The sequence below is a fragment of the Misgurnus anguillicaudatus genome, chromosome 21, assembly GCF_027580225.2.
Source record: "Misgurnus anguillicaudatus chromosome 21, ASM2758022v2, whole genome shotgun sequence".
Classification (NCBI taxonomy): Eukaryota; Metazoa; Chordata; class Actinopteri; order Cypriniformes; family Cobitidae; genus Misgurnus; species Misgurnus anguillicaudatus.
In genome coordinates, this window is record NC_073357.2 from 26,787,936 (window position 1) to 26,808,293 (window position 20,358).

The 20,358-nt window shown below is 39.4% G+C and overlaps 1 protein-coding gene across 2 annotated transcripts in view; it reads left to right on the plus strand.

Annotated features, from left to right (window-relative positions):
* The window catches only part of svep1 (sushi, von Willebrand factor type A, EGF and pentraxin domain containing 1), a 117,166-nt gene that overhangs the window by 14,898 nt on the left and 81,910 nt on the right, over positions 1 to 20,358 (plus strand). For both annotated transcript variants that reach the window (XM_055199785.2, XM_073859925.1), the window contains exons 2-3: positions 8,963 to 9,218; positions 11,466 to 11,642. In XM_055199785.2, the coding sequence (XP_055055760.2) occupies positions 8,963 to 9,218; positions 11,466 to 11,642 (433 nt within the window). The remainder of the gene's footprint in view (positions 1 to 8,962; positions 9,219 to 11,465; positions 11,643 to 20,358) is intronic.

Here is a 20,358-nt window from a genome sequence, read left to right on the forward strand (position 1 = left end):
GGTCTTGCGTCCAAAGATAGCCTACGATAGTTTTCTGGCAGTGTCAGAAATTTGGCATGATCACCGCACAGTGTGTTTGCTGCTACGACCTGCGCGCCGGTATTTGTTTACCACGAGCGCATGCTGGTGACGTTGCGCAACGTGTGATGCAGCCGCCGAAGCTTCCGTGTCATCATCGCACAGTCTACATGCCTCTCGTACCCGAGTTTAAACGATACATGTCGCACAGTGTGATAAGGTAATGATCTTATAAGATGACAAAAATCGTGCAGTGTATTCCGGGCTTTAAAGGTGCAATTTGTAAGATATTTGCAGTAAAATATCCAAAACCCACGAGCCCAGTGTTATATATTTTGCCCAGCTGAATACTAACAATATCTTTAATGTTTTCAACTACTTGTAAATTATGAGAAAATTGCCATTCTAAACAGTGACACGGGGCAGTGCAGTCGCCTGTAAATGACGTTAATATGTTACTGGCTTTACTGACGTAAAAAACACATGACAACAGTGTCGTGGACAAATGCGGATGTAATAGCGTCTGTCGGGCCCCTCGCTTGTTTATTGTAAGTTTGTTAATCTGAACACTTAATTCTGTGCTGTGTTAACACACCATCTTATTGGACTAATATTGTAACATCTATGACTAACAATTGCGTTTTGAACATTACATGAAACCTTACATAATGAAATAATACAATGTCATCAAATACAACATTTATAAAACTTGATTACTTCATCTCATCCGGTAACATGATTTCTCGTTCCCGTCTGATTGATGGCCATCAGCGGCTGAGTTAAAAACAACAAATCCCATAATTCCACGCTCAGAGCATCATTAATCTACGTAATTGTTATTGTTTTGATCTGGCACCCTCTAGCGGCGCGGATTTTAAAAATTGCATCTTTAATGACAAAAACAGGATTTTATTACTAAGCATTCTTATAATGTGCGTATGCAGTGCCCCCCAAACCACTAGGGGGCCACCTTTCTCTTAATTTTATGCGGTGCTGCACAGATCGATTGGCGAGTGACATTACTGTGCCGAGAGCAATTCGACAACATAACAAGCAGTCTGATCTCACGGTACTTTGATGTCTTATGACAATTCCTCTATGCAAGCGCTGAATATTATTTAGCACGCTTATCGACGTGTGTCTTGATATTATGGGTATGGTTCTAACAAAGTTAGCGTCCGAAGCATAAAAGACAGAAAAAGCGCATCCCTGCATTATCATATCACCGTATTATTTACTGCCATGCAAGCCACAAATTAAAGCGAGCCGTGCAATGAGTAACACTGCACTAAGCTAAGTTAGTGTTACTCATTGTGCGGCTCGCGATCTAATGTATCTTAATGCATACAATGTTATCTACAAAACCTTAAATTCTTGCCAGGCTGCCAAACCCACACAACGGTGATCCATACTCATTGTCTCTCCTCGTCTTTTGGAAACCAAAACATTTAAATTTTCCACAAGGTATTTGTTTCAGAGGTCAGTTAATCACTAGCCAAACCAATAAACAAGTACAGACTGGAAGTTAACTTCGGGTCAGACGCATAACCGCGGCAACACGTGTATCCGATGAAAACGTCTACATTACTTCTACTCAACCAGGTGTTTTTAATCAGCTCTAGCTAGGGTGGACTGAGGTACGCTGGCACTATCCTGCTTTAAACCCTGGAGGCTCATTCTTTTATCTAAACCAAAGGTGAGGGAAGCCCAGAACAGAGACATGATCACTATAATTGGACTGACAGATGAAAGGTTAACTGTCAGAGAAGACATTTGATCAGAGTATTGGTGTGGTCCAAACCACAGCTCTGTTAGGAAGAGGGATGGGGCAAGACCTGCCGCAGTAAAGAGAGAATCAGAACTAGGTTCTATGCCCCAAGGCCGTTTGAGTGCTGGTTCAGAGCCAGAACCTAATTTCAAATCCGTTTTCTTTTTCGACACCCTAAGCACCAGCTCTGAACCAGAAAAAGTGGCTCTGATGTAGCACCAAAACATTGCTGCTCTAGCATTAAGAACTGATTGCGTCTGGGGCTGGCACAGGAGTGTAGCTACATGCTAAGGCTAATATTGTTCTGTGTAAATGATAAAATGTGTTATGTACTTACCGTTATTCTCAATTCCAACCTTGGTTTATATAAATTATGCCGATCTGCACGTACACGTTGAATTTGCAGTAGTTGGATGCCAATGTAGGTACGCAAAGCCATGACCATTAATAGTGTTTATATAAATTACATCGAGCTGCATGTACACATTGGATTTGCAGTCTTTGGATGCCAATGTAGGTACGCAAAGCCATGACCATAAATAATAATGCAACATCCAACATTGTTGATAGTGTGTTTGTTTGTCGCTGCTACGCTAACGTTGCTGGGAAAGATGAGATATATACAATGTTAAGTCTTAAAGACTTATGGCCTTTTTCAATTGCATGGTACCCCACAGGTCAGGTCATGTCAGCTCAGTTCACTTTGGCTTGGTTAGCTTTTCCATCGAGTTTAGTAACACTTCAGAGTGGAAGGGATTATAGGCATGTTGTTATATTTGCGACAAATAACGTTCCCTTACATTTATTTCTCAGTCTGACACAAATCAAAATTGACCACCACAAATAAATGGTTGCACATCGCGTTTATCACAACCTCTGTCTCACATGACACTTTTTGTACAAACACCCATGGCGTCAGTCAACACGCTCCGCTGAGCCTCATTTACATTGCAAAATGCTGTACATGCGGACGTTAGCTTCGCGAATGTGCAGCCACAAACCGCAAGTCTGGAAAACACTGGTATGGATTTCCTGATTCTCCCGCTAATCGTGCGTTTAGCATAACGCTCGTCACGATTCTCTCAGGCCAATCAGTGATCTACAGTGTTTTCACGTCACTATTTGGTATCAGCTCAGCTCGCTTGGAACCCCAATCGAGATGGTACTAAAAAAAGTATTGGCTACTACGTACTGTACACAATGGTAAAGCCCCCAGAAGTAAGCCAAACCGAACCAAACTATTTGAACTTTGGCGGAATTTCGCGCCGCGTTAACCAATCAGGAGCCTGCCTGCTGCTGTGGTGGCAGCCCCGCCCGGAGTCACTCACTCAAGCAGTCACTCGGAGCTATATGACACAAGTTGTTATTTCTATAGAGGAGACAGGAATAAAAAGGACCTCGCTTGGAAGAGTGTCAGTAAGGACTTTGGGCAACCTGGTAAGTTGTAATACACACGACGTTTATCGACCCGCGCCGTTTGTTTTTCCCCTATAGTAAGGTTACCCAATACAAACTGGTAACTCTCTTGATAAATGCACAATCAACATCAGTCATCTTGCAAACAGACACTCGCACAGCAGTTGCCCCTCCCACAAGAAGCGGATTTTGCCTCGGACGCGCGTCTACTCCGCTCTACACGCGCGAATGCATTCAAAGTGTTCAAGCGGCAAACTAGGCGCGGTAGACGCGATTTTGACGCCCAAAACGCGTTTGGTGTAAACTCAGCATTAGAAGGCACGCTAGTTAAACCAACCCCGAACTAGCAAAAGCACTAGCAGCTGCTTCTTGCTGGTGGAAAGTGTGATTTGAGGGAAGATCTGGTGGGTTTTTTTACCAAGAAACCTCTGAGGCTAGAACTGTGACAAGTGGTTCCAGTAGACAGACTCTTAATTCACTGTGATTTGCACATGTGGGTCTGAATCTCATCTTCCTCATAAATCTCCTATGGTTTTTGAAATGTGAAGTTTTTGGGAGTTGAGTGCTAGTGTGAATGTTTGTGACTGTCAATCTTAAGGTTCATAACCAGATATTTAAAACCGAATCCAGATGGCTCTGCATGATAAAGTAACACAAATTCCCAATGCATTATAATAGAGGCCTAACGATGTCAATTAAGTCATGGCTTGTTTTTCATTCGTATAATTTCAGTACTTACAATCCATTTTATCACACTGTGGTCTGATTATGAATTTACTTAATAAAAGTAAACAAGGCTAAACAAATTGTTTAGGTCAACTTGACCACATTATTTAGTCCACAGCTCCTATGTTGCAAAAACAATTCTTGATTGATTTTGCCTTCTCTTTGCTCTCCTTAAAAAACATATTTTTGGTAGATTGAGTTTTTCTTTTGCAACAGGCCAAGAATCTGGTTACATTGATGAGGCTTGTTTGGTTTAACTTGTTTCTACTGCTATCATTCATATTTGCTTTCAATTACAGGGAGTGTCACAATACATTTCATAAAAAGCATTCCAGGATTTTTTACTTTCTGCTTTGGCATGTGTATCCAGAATGACAGAGATATAATTTAACAGAGCAAATCCAGATTTTATTCTTACATAACTTCTTTTCTGAGATCCTAGTGAAAAGCCGGCAACACCAGAGGACCTGAAAGACCAAAATCGCCCTTGTGTACATGAAAAGTTAGGGCCGTTTCCCTTTTTTAAAAATGTATCACTCTCCTCTCAGTCTGATAAATGGTGTTTTGACAAGAACTAACTAACCATGCTCCGCAAACCTTCTGCACCGATGTTTTATCCAGACCAATTACACCCTTTTTATACAAACTCCATCCATCCACACAAATGTGCTCTTCAATTCATTTTACAGAAAAGAAGTACAATAATAAAGATCTTGGGACTTTCATTGGTCGATAGATGCACAATCTATCAGTCTTCGCGTCTCTGTCTAAATGAGGTGTAGCTGGCCAAGTGTGTCTGGCATGTTGGGAAAATTAAACAAATTGTAGTCACTCAAGAAAAACATAGAAGTGTACAGTCGTATAAATCTGCGTTCAAGGGGGTGACTCCCATGTGCCAGATCAACAGCTCAAGCTTGCAGAATGAACATTTTCCTATTTAAAATTCATTGGGGACGATGTTGAATAAAAAGTAAACCACTGCTAAGGAAAATGGCATAAAACAGTCTGGTCCAGCTAACATGCTGTGTAAGATTGCTGTTCTTTGCCTTTGGAACCATAACATGTCAAAACAGCACAGACCTCCAACCAAGCAAATGAATGTGCTTAGGTCACATACTTACTTAGTCCCAGAATGCTTCAAGAGGTGGTATACCAATTCCATTGGAAACTAAATTGAATTTATGAGAGAAATATGAAGACTGTTCCCTATGATGCATTCCACTGACCTCAGCAATTTGTAATACATCTCACAGCTGAGAGAAACATAAAATCTTTAGTCAAGAGTAGGTCTACTGTGGGCAAGTCAGAAGTCAGTTGAGCTTTATGATATTTTTTGACAGTTTAACCGACTATTTGGGTGGACAACACTGTTAATGAAGGGGTGTCTGAGATGGTGGTGAAACAGAATACCCTGGTGTGATGATCAGGCCAGGGTTCACCGAGCATGGCCAGTGACCCCATACACGTAGCAGGTAGGCGAATAGAGGATTATGTCTACAATAACTGCTGTGAAGGCTTCAGTGATCAAAGAAAGCGAGATGTTGAGCAGACACTGATGTTGCTTGTGATTTATAGCTCTGCTGACAGTGACAAAGTGTTGGCACAGTGTTGCATAAGCATGTGTCTACCATGTAAAGATGAATGAGGCCCTGTTGCTAAAACTAAATATACTGCTTTGATATACTCGTTGACAAATCTCCTACATTTACTCTTGTCAGGGATTTTGCTTGCTTGCTGGATTTAGTCTGGATATGTGTGCTTGTACCTTTGTTTGTACATGGATGCATGTGTGCAAACACTCCTTAAATCATTAACTGAAGCTATTTATACCTTGTTCACACTCTTATTTCAAATCCGATTTTGGTGCATATTTGATTGGAATCAAATAAAATTTTAGAACGTGTAAACGGCCACAAACCACATGAAATCTGTTTTTTTTCTAATCCGTTTCAAATCGCTTTTTCGGAAAACATGTCACTCAGACCGCTCTAAACGCATTTGTGTAGCTTTTCGTTTACGTCATGCTGTCGCGTCACGAAAAACGTAAACACGTCAGACGTCGAGGCAGATTGTCGTGCCAGCGCGACGTCATTTCCATAGAAAAAGTGTAGATAATCCGTAAAACGTCAGAACGCTACAGGACGCACAGATCGGATCTGAACAGTTGTGATACACAATGTGGACAGTGAGTCTGTCAAATCGAATATGCACCAAAATCAGATTTGGACTGACAGTGTGAACAAGGAGAGAGAGCAACACGACGGTTCACTTTCATCAATACAAGTATGTTGTTTAATATGTTTCTCTGAAGTTTATATGAATGAACACGAGGATTAATGCACTGCACGAGACAGAGTGAGAGAACAACGCGTATTCACTATCATACACAATAAGCATAAATATGTTGTTTAATGTTTCTCTGAAGTTTCAAATGAATACGAGGAGTTACAAGATAGAGAGTGAAAGACTGACAGAAACACGAATGTGTTCAATCATACACAATAAACTTAAGCATGTCATTTGATCTGTTTCTGTAAAGTTTAAGCATTAAACATGTTGTTTTATTACAGATAATTTAAATGTGCTCGTGTGGTTTGGACAAAAAGTAAACTTCTGAGTGTTTGTGAAAGTGTATTTTATTGTAACATGCTGAAAATCATTGTGCATGTTTAAAACACTGGCAGCATGAGACCTAAAAGTCTTTATTTTTATTCCACAATGTTCCCCATCTGCTGATAAACATGTATTTAGTATGCATAAAACAGATGATTGACTTTTTAAACTTTTTCAAATATATAATGCTGAACATTGCTTACTAACTTCTTTCGTGAGAGAATCTCCCTCTTGATGCTCTGTCTTGTCTACAGCGCGAGCGCTTGAGACTCCGCCCACATGAGCAGCTCATTTGGATTTAAAGGGATGCACACAAAAATGATTTTTGCTTGGACCCATAAAGTGCCTATTTTAACATGCCACAATAAATTACCTATATGGTATTTTTAGTTAAAACTTCACATATGTACTCTGGGGACATCAAAGATTTATTTTAATATCTTAAAAACGTCTTGTGGAATGTCCCCTTTAAATGTTTTAGGAGCATGCACTCCGAGCATTCGCTGTCGTCCTCATGCGATTTCTGAGTCTTTATACCGACAATGTGAGCTGTGAGCTGGTTCCTGAGGTGAGATGATGATGATGATTGACAATCATCAATTCAAAACACAACGCGACAGTAGTACAAGATCCATAGCGGCTGTAACAACTTGTTTTGGATCAAATGGTTGTGTGCATTCATAAGTGACAGTGTATGTTGCCCAGTGTCCTCTCTCAAAATTGATTATAAAATTATGATATAGTATTTAAAGACTGTATATTACTTCTAATAGAGTCAATGGTTGTATTGATAGTGTTCAGTCAGGTGACCTACCTGGTGGAGGAGAGCAAGAAAGCAGCAGTTTCTCCATAGAGAGGCAAAAGCCGGTCAATTTTCTGTCTGTTTCAAGCCTCTGTCTCAGCATAAACACACAGGTGATACATTTTACAGTGTGGCATGTCCAAAGACGCCTGCTGGATAAACAGGAATTGAATACTGGATTGTAATCATACTTTCATAAAAACAACCACACAGACATACATAGCTAAAAAGGATTTACGGTTGATAATGTTTCACTAGTGTTATAGACGGCATATGGTATTGACCAATAAATGAAAACATAGCTGTGAGTGATAGATTGTACACACTGACTTACAGCCTTGTTTTTTCTTCTCTTCAAATTAGATATGGCGTCTCTCCTGATAAAGGGTGTGATTTATAAGGATTGAGGAGACTGGAAAATTTGTCGACATAAACTTCATTTCAACTTAACTAATTAGATAGGCCACTAATGCGATAGATTAACCACTGTTGTTTAGATGTGTGCGTGTTTGTGGATAAAAGGAGTGACTGAAGTGGTGTGCAATTCTGTGGCTACAAACACAACATCTGTGGTTGTTAATAAGTGTGTTATATTACACATGGTGCGTCAGTAGCTGTTTTCTTTTAACTATTTCTGTAATCTCCAAGAGTTGTGTCTACCCGCCTCCTCTAATGATGTGCAGACATATTTCAACCCCATTACCACCTCTGACTCATATCTAAACTCCCTTTCGCCCTCAGTGTCTTTAAGCTGCTGCCCAATAAATGCCCACAATCACACCCCTTTTTTAGACCATAAGCCAACTCCCATGGGGCCCAACCACAGTGACATCACTGTGGTGACAACCAGCAGTATCTGTATATTTGTGTCTGGGTCTGTGTTAGACAGCGAACAGCATTGATGGTGGCTCGGGGAATTAAACTGAGGTGCTGGCGTCCCTATCCGTGCATGTTTTTGGATGTGTGTAGGTCAGGCTCCTGGCTTTGTAGTTATTGTTCCTCTCTGAGATGCTTGAATTGCAGCCAATTAGACAATAAAGACTAAAGCTGCTTTCTTTTCCAATCCAATCCTTTACTTGGCCATGTCCATTTACTTTCTCTCTCTCTCTCTCTCTCTCAAAGTAATAAACAAATTGTATTCCTCTAAGAGCACCCTTGGAGAAAAAAAGAAAAATGCCCTCTATTCTTCAAACAAGCCTCCTAATTACATGTATTTAGTCCTAAAAAGTCTTGTAAACAAACTGTGTGTGAGTGTAAAACATAGCTGTGCTTGCCAAAGTGACAGTCATGTTCTGGTATTTTGGTTGTGGTTTTGTGAAGGTAAATGTGTGCACACGTGTTTACCCGTGTTAGAGTGACCATTTATGGTAGCTAACTTGCTCATTTAAGCATTAAAGTTTTTATTGTTCATTGGCGGCTTTGATGATGTTTTATTAGAAGTTATGCACTGCATTGCACGCGACTCGTTCTGAGCATTAACGCGAGGCGCGCGAAAAAAATGTGGCAGCTAGGTGTCCAGTCAGAACAAACGACACAAAAAAATGCAAGTTTTTTTAACTTGAATCCTCATTTTGCGTTGCAAATCAGTTAATGTGTTATTTTCTGTTGATATCTGACAGCAAATCTTGCGGTACTCACGGGAGAACGCAACAAAGGTGATCTTCCTCATCACGGACGGCTACTCGAATGGCGGAGACCCGCGGCCGGTGGCGGCTGCGCTGCGCGAGAGAGGAGTGGAGATCTTCACGCTGGGCATCTGGCAGGGGAACATCCGCGAGCTGCACGACATGGCATCACACCCCAAAGACCAGCACTGTTACTTTGTGCACAACTTTGCTGAGTTTGAAGCGCTGGCTCGACGTGCCCTCCATGAAGGTGCGTATCAATAACATTTGCCTTAAAGTATGATATAATGTGGGAATTGCCATGCTGTATGTTTGTTCAACGTTCAGAGGTTGACATGATATTAAAGACTGCAAATATGAAAAAGATGTCGCACACACTTGTAATACTGTATTAAAACGGGTAGAGGTTTTGCGCATGCGCAGTAGCTGTAAAAAGACCAGTTGAGCATAATACACGGTACAGTTGATGTCAGGATATAAGATGACCAGACGTCCCCGTTTTCCGGTGTTTTGTCCCCGACTGGAGCTGTCCCCGACTGGAGCTGTCCCCGTTTTACAGCACGTCCAAAACAACCAGCAAATACACTAAAAAACCCGATCAGCATGACTTTGTAGTACCAGACCGGAGCAATCATGTAATGATTATTTTCACCAGCAGAGGGGGTCGCGAGCTACACTGATGTCTTAGTTGCGCGCCACTGATTTAACGAAGAAGAATTTACTACGAGACACATGAGAAAGCGTCATCAAGTTATCATCAGTCAAGTTATCATAAGATATGAATTCAGTCAAAGTTATCGGGGGTTAAGGTACTAACTACTCATGTTTAATTAAAAATAAACCAATGAAGTGAACTGATCAGCATTTGTTTTGTGTAGGCTAAATATTTCTTCTGTTTTAACGTTTACAATGCTATTAATTAAGTAGTGCCTTAGAAGTAATTTTTGATGACATATGTCATATCTGTGCACTGAATAAAAATAGATTTAGGCTACAGAAATTTTTCAATTAATTGAATTAGAAACACTTACTTTCTTACTTATTTTTCTCTTGTTTTTAGAACAAATATTAAAAAATTCTTTAAACAGGATTCATTTCCTTGATAAGCAAAATGATCTAAGAAAATAAGTCTAGTTTTAGACCAAAAAATATTAAATTCGCAAAAACAAGCAAACTAGCACAAATTCACTTCAGTTTAATTTTTTTGTCTTAAAGCTAGATTTTTTTTCTTAGGGGATTTTGCTTATGAAGAAAATGCATCTTGATTTAAGAATTTTTTTTATATTTGTACTGAAAACAAGACAAAAATACTAAGTAAGAAAGTCATTTTTGCAGAAAATGTTTTGTCCCCATTTTTTTATTTATAGATAACGCAAAGTAGATTTTAATATTATTTTGACCATAAAATATGACCGTAAAATAAAACTAGTACAAAAATAAATCAGTGTTACGATTTCCTTTGGCTGTCTGTTTGTAACAGATTGTTCTTATCAGAGCCGTCAACTCGGTCAACCTTGTGAACTCAAATGACTTCAACTACATCAAACCCAGAAGTAGGCTACAATACCAGTATCTCTACAGATTCAACCAGATCACTCAGCTTTGTATGAGGGAGCCCTAAATCTGTGGCATGATTTGTTCTCACCTCCTGTTGGGGTATCATGTGGTTTTGATCAAGCTTTGTCGCAGGCACCTCCAGCTGTTTGGCTTGTGTTTGCATCTGGAGCAATGCACTTTTTATTTAGGGATACAAAATAAACTTCTGCCAAAGTGAAAGCCTTTATAGTTAGTAATGTAATAGATGCCAGAACTAAAACACACACACACTTTCCCTATGTAACTGAACTAACAGAAGTGGATGGATTTAAGCGGTCCAAAAGCTGTTTTATGCTAATAAGTGCAACAAGGAAAATGCAAAATGTAATATTTTTAAAGGGGAACTATTATGCACAGTTTTATGCAGATGTAATGTAAGTCTCAGATGTGCCTAGAATGTGTCTGAGAAGTTTCAGCAAATACCCCACAGATCATTTATTATAATAGTATGTCCAAAATGTCCCTATTTGGGTGGAAAAGTGCGGTTTTCATGTGTGGATCTGTAAATGCAAATGAGCTACTGGCCTCCCTTACACAACAGCAGTTTTGGGTAAAAAATAGATCTGATTCCTGTGAATACAATCTCAGACAATAGTATCTTTAGCTGCAGGTGCGCTACAACATGTTAGCTACTTTTTGGGTAAAATTAACCAGTCAGTCAGTATTGGGCCGGGCTTTGTTTTTGTGATGTCACAATAACAAGTGAATCAAAACAGCATGTCTAAAAATTATTGTAGGGTTATGTTCACACACTGCCAACACCTTGTTAAATTACCTTGCTCTCTCTCTCTCTCTCTCTCTCTCTCTCTCTCTCTCTCTCTCTCTCTCTCTCTCTCTCTTTCTCTCTCTCTCTCTCTCTCTCTCTCTCTCTCTCTCTCTCTCTCTCTCTCTCATCTTACAGATCTGCCTACTGGAAGTTATATTCAGGAGGATCAGTCCCAGTGTTCATTACTGTGTGAAGAGGGAAAGGACTGTTGTGACATAATGGCCAGCTGTAAATGTGGTACACACACGGGGCAGTATGACTGTGTTTGTGAGAAAGGATACTATGGAAAAGGCCTTCGACATGAGTGCACAGGTAAGGATAGCAACACCACGGTCTTAAGCAGAACCCTCTAGATGACCCTTGGGCCTTTTCATTTTTAAGGTCAAAACATTTAAAAAGATGGATGGAGTTCATAGGTCAGTAGTGGCTCATGATGTGAAAAGCTGAGATGTGCACTGAGCGCCAGATTTTTTTTTTTTATTAAGTCGAAGGAACACTTCCACCAAATATCTATAGTGAGCACATCATATAAATAGATGGAATAATGATTAATAATGTCAGAGTGGTGCATAATCTCTCGTAACGAACCCTTATAATAATCATGATTTAAAACAGTAACTTTTTTATCATCATCTGTTTGTGTACTATACCACATAATATGCTATATGAAAAGTTTTTGCAGTTTACTTAACTTGATCCTAATCCATGACACTCCTTGATGAGAAAGAGCAATGTTTTATTTGAATTAAGATATATTTACGTTTACATTTGTGAGGTCCAGTACCATTAAAGATATCTTTCATGCTGGCTCATATTGAGACAGTACTAAAATAATCAGACTGTCTTATTAAACTGAGTAATGATGTGGTGGGAAAGTGTTATATGAAGAAACTGGGTGAACTGTAGATGCACATAGCAGAGTTCTTCTTTTGGATTTAGAGATGGAGAGCCAACCTTCAGACAGATGTTATTTTTTCTCACTGGCTTTTACACTTTCTCGCTTTGAAGTGGATTTGTTTCTCTTTTTTAGCACAAACACACATGACACTTCATTTTTAACACTATGAAGTCGATTATAAGTCTCATTTAGCTAGAATGCTAAATGTTTTTTACTTAAAGTGTTTCTCTCTACTTTAATGGCATATATTTATGACAAAAAAGAACAAGAATAATAGCTTGCCTGATTGTGGGGTTTAAAGGCACACCATGGAACTTTTTGGCCACTAGGGGGTGCTAGACTAGCCTGGCTCCGCCCTCCTATGTGCTTCCGCTTAATTTTCATTTCGCTTCAGTACTACATCTGGGACTGCTTTGTAGAGTTTCGTTTTCTTCTGCAAAAATCTGCGGGTCCAATCAGCGAACAGAGGGGGGTGGCTAAGAACGATGACGTTGAGGTCGTGTGTCAGTTTGAGTTGTAGTTTAGTAGTAATGGCAGCAGAGAAAGACGTTAGAAAATCTATTCGGTCCGTTGTTGCAAAACTGTCGAATATACAGAAGTTAAAGCCGGAGCAAGAACCAGGTTTTGTTGGTCTGATTATTCGTACTTGTTGTTTCCAGCCGGTTTCGGTGCATGATATACGTCACGACCACACGTTTGCGATCGCCTATGGCAGATCCTGAGTGACTCTGGGCAGATCCAATAGTTTTAAATTTCAACAGAGGACCCTCCTTAACGGAAGTAACGCTTTGCAATGGAGCGTGGCCAGACTCTCTGTACAAATGAAATGAATGTACGAGAGTCTGGTTGGACCAGGCTAGTGCTAGACATGTATTTTTCACGTCTAGCGCCCCTAGAGGCCACAAGCGCCGCAGTACTGTCGCAAAGGAAAAGAAGACAACTCTTTAGGTCACAAAGTGTGCCTTCCAGCATGTCATATGAATATAATTTCATGGGTTTTATTTTATTTCAAACGCCAAAAGATCGCGTAGCTCACGTTTTCAAGCCAGTTGTAACGGTGGTCGTTTGGTTAAAGTTTATATAAAAAAATATTGCCCTAAAGGGGAATCGAACCCGGATCGCCTGTGTCCTAGGTCCATGACGCCACCACGGTGCCACAATGTCACATGATATAAGTCTCTCTCTAAACTCTCCAAGTAGCCTCCAGTAAAATTCACGTAAAAAATAGTGTTTGGGCACCAGACAGGACTTATATATGCAAGCAATATAACATTACTTACTAGTACAAAAGCATGAGGGCCAAGTCAGCATCGGTCAGAAACCCCGCCTCCTTCTTTAGTTCACGCCAGCGAGCGAACGCTGGCCCAATATAATTGATCCTCGTCCTTCTTTTTATTCTGTCACTCTCCCACTTTCTCTTTCTGGTCTCCTCCGACAAAACTTTGGGTTTCTTTTTATTAGTTGCTGCTTCCACCATGACAAAAACATCAGGAAAAGAAATAGTTGCGCTCTCACGTCCGAATTTGAGGAAGTGACGTATGCCGTAAAGCAGATTATTGTAGTTTTTTGTTTTGTGCTCGGGTTACTACCCGAAACACCATGTTTAAAAGTACGAGTAAAAGTGATACAGACCCCGTCAGGCTATGGTAGACATGTCATTTAACCTATTTTAAGTCGATGTACCATCACAAGGGTCTTGAAAATATATTATGAAGGTTGAAAAACTACAAAGTGTTACTTTAATGCTGATAAGCCTTTAATCTGAGTTGACTAGACTTGATTAGATCAATGATTGGCATAGTCGCCATGGTGATGCATAATGGTTATAATTTAGAGATCAATGTTTGATTTGTTGTTAGTTGTTCAGGATTAAAAGTTCAAAGATTTAGTAGATTTTGTTATTTTCTCTGCCTTTTAATTGTTTCTTGTTTGTCCGGCAGATATTGGATGAGATAAGAAAGGCGATAAACAATTGGAAATGACAATCAGATGTTGATAGAGCAGCATCAATCCCCACAGTTTATTTTGGCTTAACTGTAAATGAGGAGCAGAATGCTTTAATTAATGACAGAGTACAGACACGTAGCAGGCCAGAGGGAGATTGGCTTACTGAATGGAAGTTGCCGAAAAAACGAAATAAAGGCCAGGGTTCCTTTTGTCTCATCTGGGCGCAGTTTTAATAATGAATGCCAAGCCGATAGGGAAAAGATAGTCCTGGTCAGGATCTTCCGGGAGCTGATATTGGTTTTGAGTCGCAGGTATTTGTAATAATATCCGGACAAGCTGTTTTGCTTCTGTGCAGAGGATAGCCAGGATCAAGTTTGCTCCCACAAGTCAAGTTTAAATCTTTCTAGGGATTTTATAAACTAAAGCTACCTTAATGTCGTTAAAACTTAAAGGAAAGCCTGAAAGCGTGCAATGTCCGAATGTCTAAACAGTGACAAACCTAACAAGGACATCTGAACTGACCTTTTCTAACTATTTCTTCAAAGAAAAACATTGATGATTCAAATGAACAGAAACAGAGAAAGGATGAATGACTCCATGTGCAAAGTTGTGTGTTGTGTTTTGTTTGACTTCAGCATTCCGGAGGAACTGTAATGACCTAACATAATCATTCATTGTGACATTCTGGGTTAAAGCTCACATAGCACGCGCTGTTTTCGGCTTATCTCATGTTAATCTTGAGTACCTATAGAGTAGTATTACATCCTTCATATATCCAAAGAGTCTTTAGTCTTTAGATTTATAAAAGACAGATCAGCTGTACTAATTCAGAAGAAGCCCAAGCTCCTGGAAGTGTACCCCAGGCGGAGCGAGTCATGATCTCTAGATAACTTATGATTCACTACATGTTTGTGTTTGTTATACGCCAATTGCCAACAAAACCAGTGTTGTTTTTGGCAGCCCTTTTAGTTTTAGTTTTAGTCTTAGTCTTTTGGACGAAAATGCTTTTAGTTTTAGTCACATTTTAGTCACTTATAAAATTTATAGTTTTAGTCAAGTTTTAGTCGACGAAAACACAAAAAGGTTTTAGTCAAGTTTTAGTCGACGAAAACGCAAAAAGGTTTTAGTCAAGTTTAAGTCAATTTTAGTAAAAAAAGTATTTTTTAACCAATGAATTTAGGTTAAAAAGTGTGGTGTATTTAATACAATTAAAATGTGCATTAAGGTTGTCCCTGAGGGCTTGTCGTTGTTTTAGTCGGTGTGCCTTCTGCGCATGTCATAACAAAAAGTTATGAAGAAAAAAGTTGAGCCTGATATACCCTCATGTTAAGTTTGTGTGTTACGCTGAGACCTCGCTTATAAAGTTGAGAAACGCGTGCCTTACCTTATTTAAATACACCACAAAAAGTATTGGAAATGGGCTTAGGTTTGACAAGTAGATACATGTAAAACCTTAAGCTTACCATGAAATGTGTCAGAAGCCGAATGTCGAGTAAAATTAAATGTATATGATATGTTAACAGCGTGACTTGTTAGTTACCTTTAAAAAATATTAGCGTGATGAGGATTCAGGTGCCGCTTGAGGTTGGTGGTATTCTTCCCACCTAGTTTGTGGCCACATTTGCCGTTGTCTTCCAATATGCATTCCGTTTTTCTGTCTGATGGATTATACTGAAAGTATGTCCATAAATCATCTTGTCGGTTCCGTTTATTGGCGTCACCGCTACGGCCCTTCGAACTCGCCACAGCTGCAGGTGTGTTGTTGTTGTTTGAAATCTGGTGCGCGTGCGCGGCATGGCGGCAGCCGGGTGGTGGGCGTGAGCATAAATGAGACTGTGTTGACCCAAAACAAGGATAGGAAGGGGCAGCATTGCTGATACTTTTTAGCTAAAAACAGACAGATTTCATGCAAAATAGGCAGAAATGACATGCATTGTGAACGTCAGACTTATAATAATTTTCGTTCCGTCTCGTCTCGTCAACGAAAACTTGAAAGCGTCTCGTCATGTTTTCGTCAACTTAGAGGCATTTTTAGCTAGTCATTGTCGCGTTAGCGTCATTAAAAAAAGGTGTGTCAACGATATCATTTCGTTATCGTCATCGTTGACGAAAACAACACTGAACAAAACACAGACATTTGATGCAGTTTTACTTACCGCAAGTGACTCATGACTTGGTTGGGACAGCACCAGTTTAACAAACATGCTTTTTGGTGACACTTGATTTCGTGTCAGCTCTTGGTTGATGCGCTATTCCAGTTAAAATGCCAATTTGAGGACTTCTACTCTACTTCTTGCACTGAAATTTCCCAAAAGAGAAATAAAGCAAGATTGTTACGCACACATCTTTCATGTTCGAAAAAAAACTTTCCGAAACTTGTGAGAACCCTGGCAAAGTGCTTTATGCACAGTCATACGTCCTACAGCTTTTCATACACTTTGCTTATGTTTAGCATGAAGAATCCTTAAAGGGACAATTAGTAGGATTTACCCCCATCTAGTGGTGAAATTGTATTTTGCATTCAAACGAATAGTGCTCTCTAGTGCCTCGCTTTTCCAAATGCGTATTGCAACTACGGTAGCCGTTATGTACTCACTGATCTCCTTGTCCGTTTCAGCTGGTTCACGTGTTCTGAATAAAAACGCGTTGTGGAAACGCGTTGGTAGGCTAGTGCTTTTTGTCCCTCTCTGCTATTATAGTTTATCAATACGGCGGAACGACATGGAAGCCTCCTTGGACTTACCCGTTCAATGTAAGTAAAGAGAAGAAATTCTAAGCTTACAAAGAAAAGTCAGATCACTGGCAGAGGTCATTTGACACCAACGAGGACATATTTATGAATAAAGACATTGATTTTGATTAATAAAACACTTAAAACCCTACTTACTGTCCCTTTAAGCAGTGTTAGTCAAAATGCATGAAATATCTTACCCCCCCAAACTAGCTAAAGTGACAGAACACTTCAAATTTGAATGCCGTAATGCATCTCTGCTCGTGTGTGACAGGGTCTGGTTGTCAGAGGTCAGGGATAACTGAGGATAAGATTTCCTTAAATCACGAATCGTAAATATTTGCCTTCAGCCCAACGCCACAGAATCCAAACGCAGGCCCCTAGACAAGTGTAAATCTATAAAGGAAAAAATCCAGAAAATAGTAAAGTAAAAATCTGTGAAATGTTGGCAAAGGATCGTGTAAGGAAGTGTTGCAATCGTGTTTTTATGTGTTTGACCTCCATTTGCTCCCTGTATCTGTCTCTCTCTCCCTCCTTTTCACCTCCCCTAAAACCCTTAGCCTAACCAAAAACAACCCCTATACAGTATGTTCTCTAACCTCAATAGGAAATGTCCTCACGGTACATTTAGTTTCAGAATGTACATACACTTGCATAATTGTGTATGGGTTTGTGAACGTATGATGGCTGAGTTTTTGCATGCAATAACAAGCACTTGATGCTAAATGAACATTCATTAAAGGGGACATTTCACAAGACTGTAATATGTCAAATAAAACGTTGGTGTCCACAGAGTGCATAAGTGAAATTTTAGCTCAAAATATCATATAAATAATTTATTATAACATGTTAAAATTGCCACTTTGTAGGTGTGAGCAAAAATGCAAATGAGCTGATCTCTGCACTAAATGGCAGTGCTGTTGTTGGATAGTGCAGATTAAGGGGTTGTATTATCCCCTTCTGACATCACAAGAGGAGCCAAATTTCAATGACCTATTTTTTCACATGGTTGCAGGAATGGTTTACCAAAACTAAGTTACTAGATTTTTCACATAGTCTATGTTGATAGTAGCATTGGGGACCCAATTATAGCACTTAAACATGGAAAAAGTCAGATTTTCATGATATGTCAACTTTAATAGATCTGTCATATATTAAATTAAAAGACATTTACTGAAAATACATTTTAAGATTTGGTGACATCCAGACTTATATTGTAGAGTTTAACAATACAATACCTGTTTCTAAATTATTTCTTGTATGAAGGTTTAAGACACAGTCTCGAAAATAAGGAAAAAGTTGTCACTGGGAAGGTACCTTTTAAAAAAGGTCCTACACTGTAAATTGTTTCACTTAAAAGCAAGAAAAAAAAGTTTATAAAACTTAATTTTTCAGGTTTTACCAATTGAAGTAAGTTTTTTTTTTTAAGTAGAGCAGCTTTCACTTTTTACAGTGTAATTTGTACCATTTAGGTACAAAAATGTACCTTTGAGGTACCAGTATGTGCCTTTAAGGTACCAATGTGTATCTTTGAGGTACAAAAGTGTTGTTTTTGAAAAGTACATTTATGATTTTATGGTAAAATAACACATTTTCGCATCAATCCATGAGCATTTAAACCATAAACAATGCACTCTCACACTGGTGACATGTGCGGTGTGCATTCTTAACATGGGTGCCGAAAAAACATGCGTTGCTCACAAGCGCAGTGTGAAACTGCTGTTAATCTCTTTACATTATCCGTTTTTATTTTTATTAATATCGGGCTGTATCCCTTAAGGGGGTCGCACACCAGCTGCGCCGTTCTAAAAAAATCGTACACATTGTTTTCTATGAGTATACGCACACCGGCGCCGACAGGTGGCGCCTGTCCGCGGCGCCCAGGTACGACTCAGGAAGTTGCTCAAATCCCTGTTGCGCCACCGAGCGCCACTCAAATAGTTTAACATTAAATAACATCATATTTCTTCCAAATCATTAACGATTAACATTGGCGGCTAACGTATATTTTGCATTTTGAAGTAGACGCTATCTGAGTAAGCTTGCGCTATTTAATGTGCACTTCCGGTTTACAATACCTCCGAGTTGTCCTAGACGTGAGAATTATCCTAAAAATCCAACCTCATAAAACTGTCCTTATTGTTTATACGGACACAACAAGGTCTAATCTATCCTAGATGTCTTTTAAAAATTATTAATTGGTCGACGTTGTACTTGTGAACACACACACACATCAGATAAATGCTGAACATCCACTCATACGAGACCAGGGTGAAAGTTTCAACGCTTTCCCAGGCCTCGGTTATATCTTTTTTTTTTTGCTCATTTTTCATGCCTCAGTCTTTCATTTCCAGATCTTCATGCCACATGGCTCCTTCTCTTATTTTTGCTCTATTTCATCTTATCTCTTTACCCCTGGCCGTTTTTCTTTATATTTTCCACCTTTCTTTAACAATTAAACTCCCTGTGGTGGTTTCTTACCTACCTTGAAAGCCAGGAATGAAGTCAGAGATACTGTAATGTGTGTTTGGCTACAGGGACCTTTTTTGTTTCTGCTGCAATGTAGAGCCAACCTGGACTTCAAAACAATTTGGAAAAAAGCTTTAATGTAGTTTTATCATTCCAAGTAGTCAATGTTCAATACAGTGTGAAATGCACTAAATGCGAAAGTAATGACAATGTAGACTATTAAACCTTAAACAATTAAATACTCTTGGGTGTTTATTCTTTGGGCTTATTAAGTAAGGTATGTTGGTCAGCCATATCTATTTTTGCTAGTTTAAAGCAACACTAAAGAACTCTGGCTCTTTGCTCCCCCTACAGGTTAGAAGCGTAATTGTTCATTACCACTGTCGTAAATACTGCAGCATAGCTGGCTCTGATTGGATTGTAGGTCTGCCGTAAAAGTTTTTGTAGTTTTCACTCGAACTACAGGACCGTTACCCGACGTTTGGAAACTTCTTTAGTGCGGTTTTGGCCGATAGAGGGCTGCAAAGCTAATGTGAAAGTGCCATTCACCCTGTTTTGTGTAGATGAACCACTGAAACTTTTTTGGAAACGTTATTTTAAGGTAAAAAAAACTCTTTGGTGTTGCTTTAATTCATCCTAAAAGAGCAGTTCACTCAATATATAAAAAATTGGTTATCATTTACCTAACATTTCATTGCAAACCCATATTTCTTTTGACTGAGAAAAGTAAAATCAAATCATACATCATTACGTTAAAAGTACGAATGGTGTGGGACGAGTTCATTTTAATGCTTCGAGGTTTTGGGTTCACGCACAGCTTTGGCAGGCAACACTAATTAGAGGTCTACTAGTGTTTATGAAGATAGCACGTTTCACATTACATTTGTTAAATGCTTTGCAAAAATGTCCAATGATGAGTCTGCCCTTGCATAAATACCAGATCCTTCTTGAAGAGTCATTTGAAGCCAGTCACTTTCTTTAGG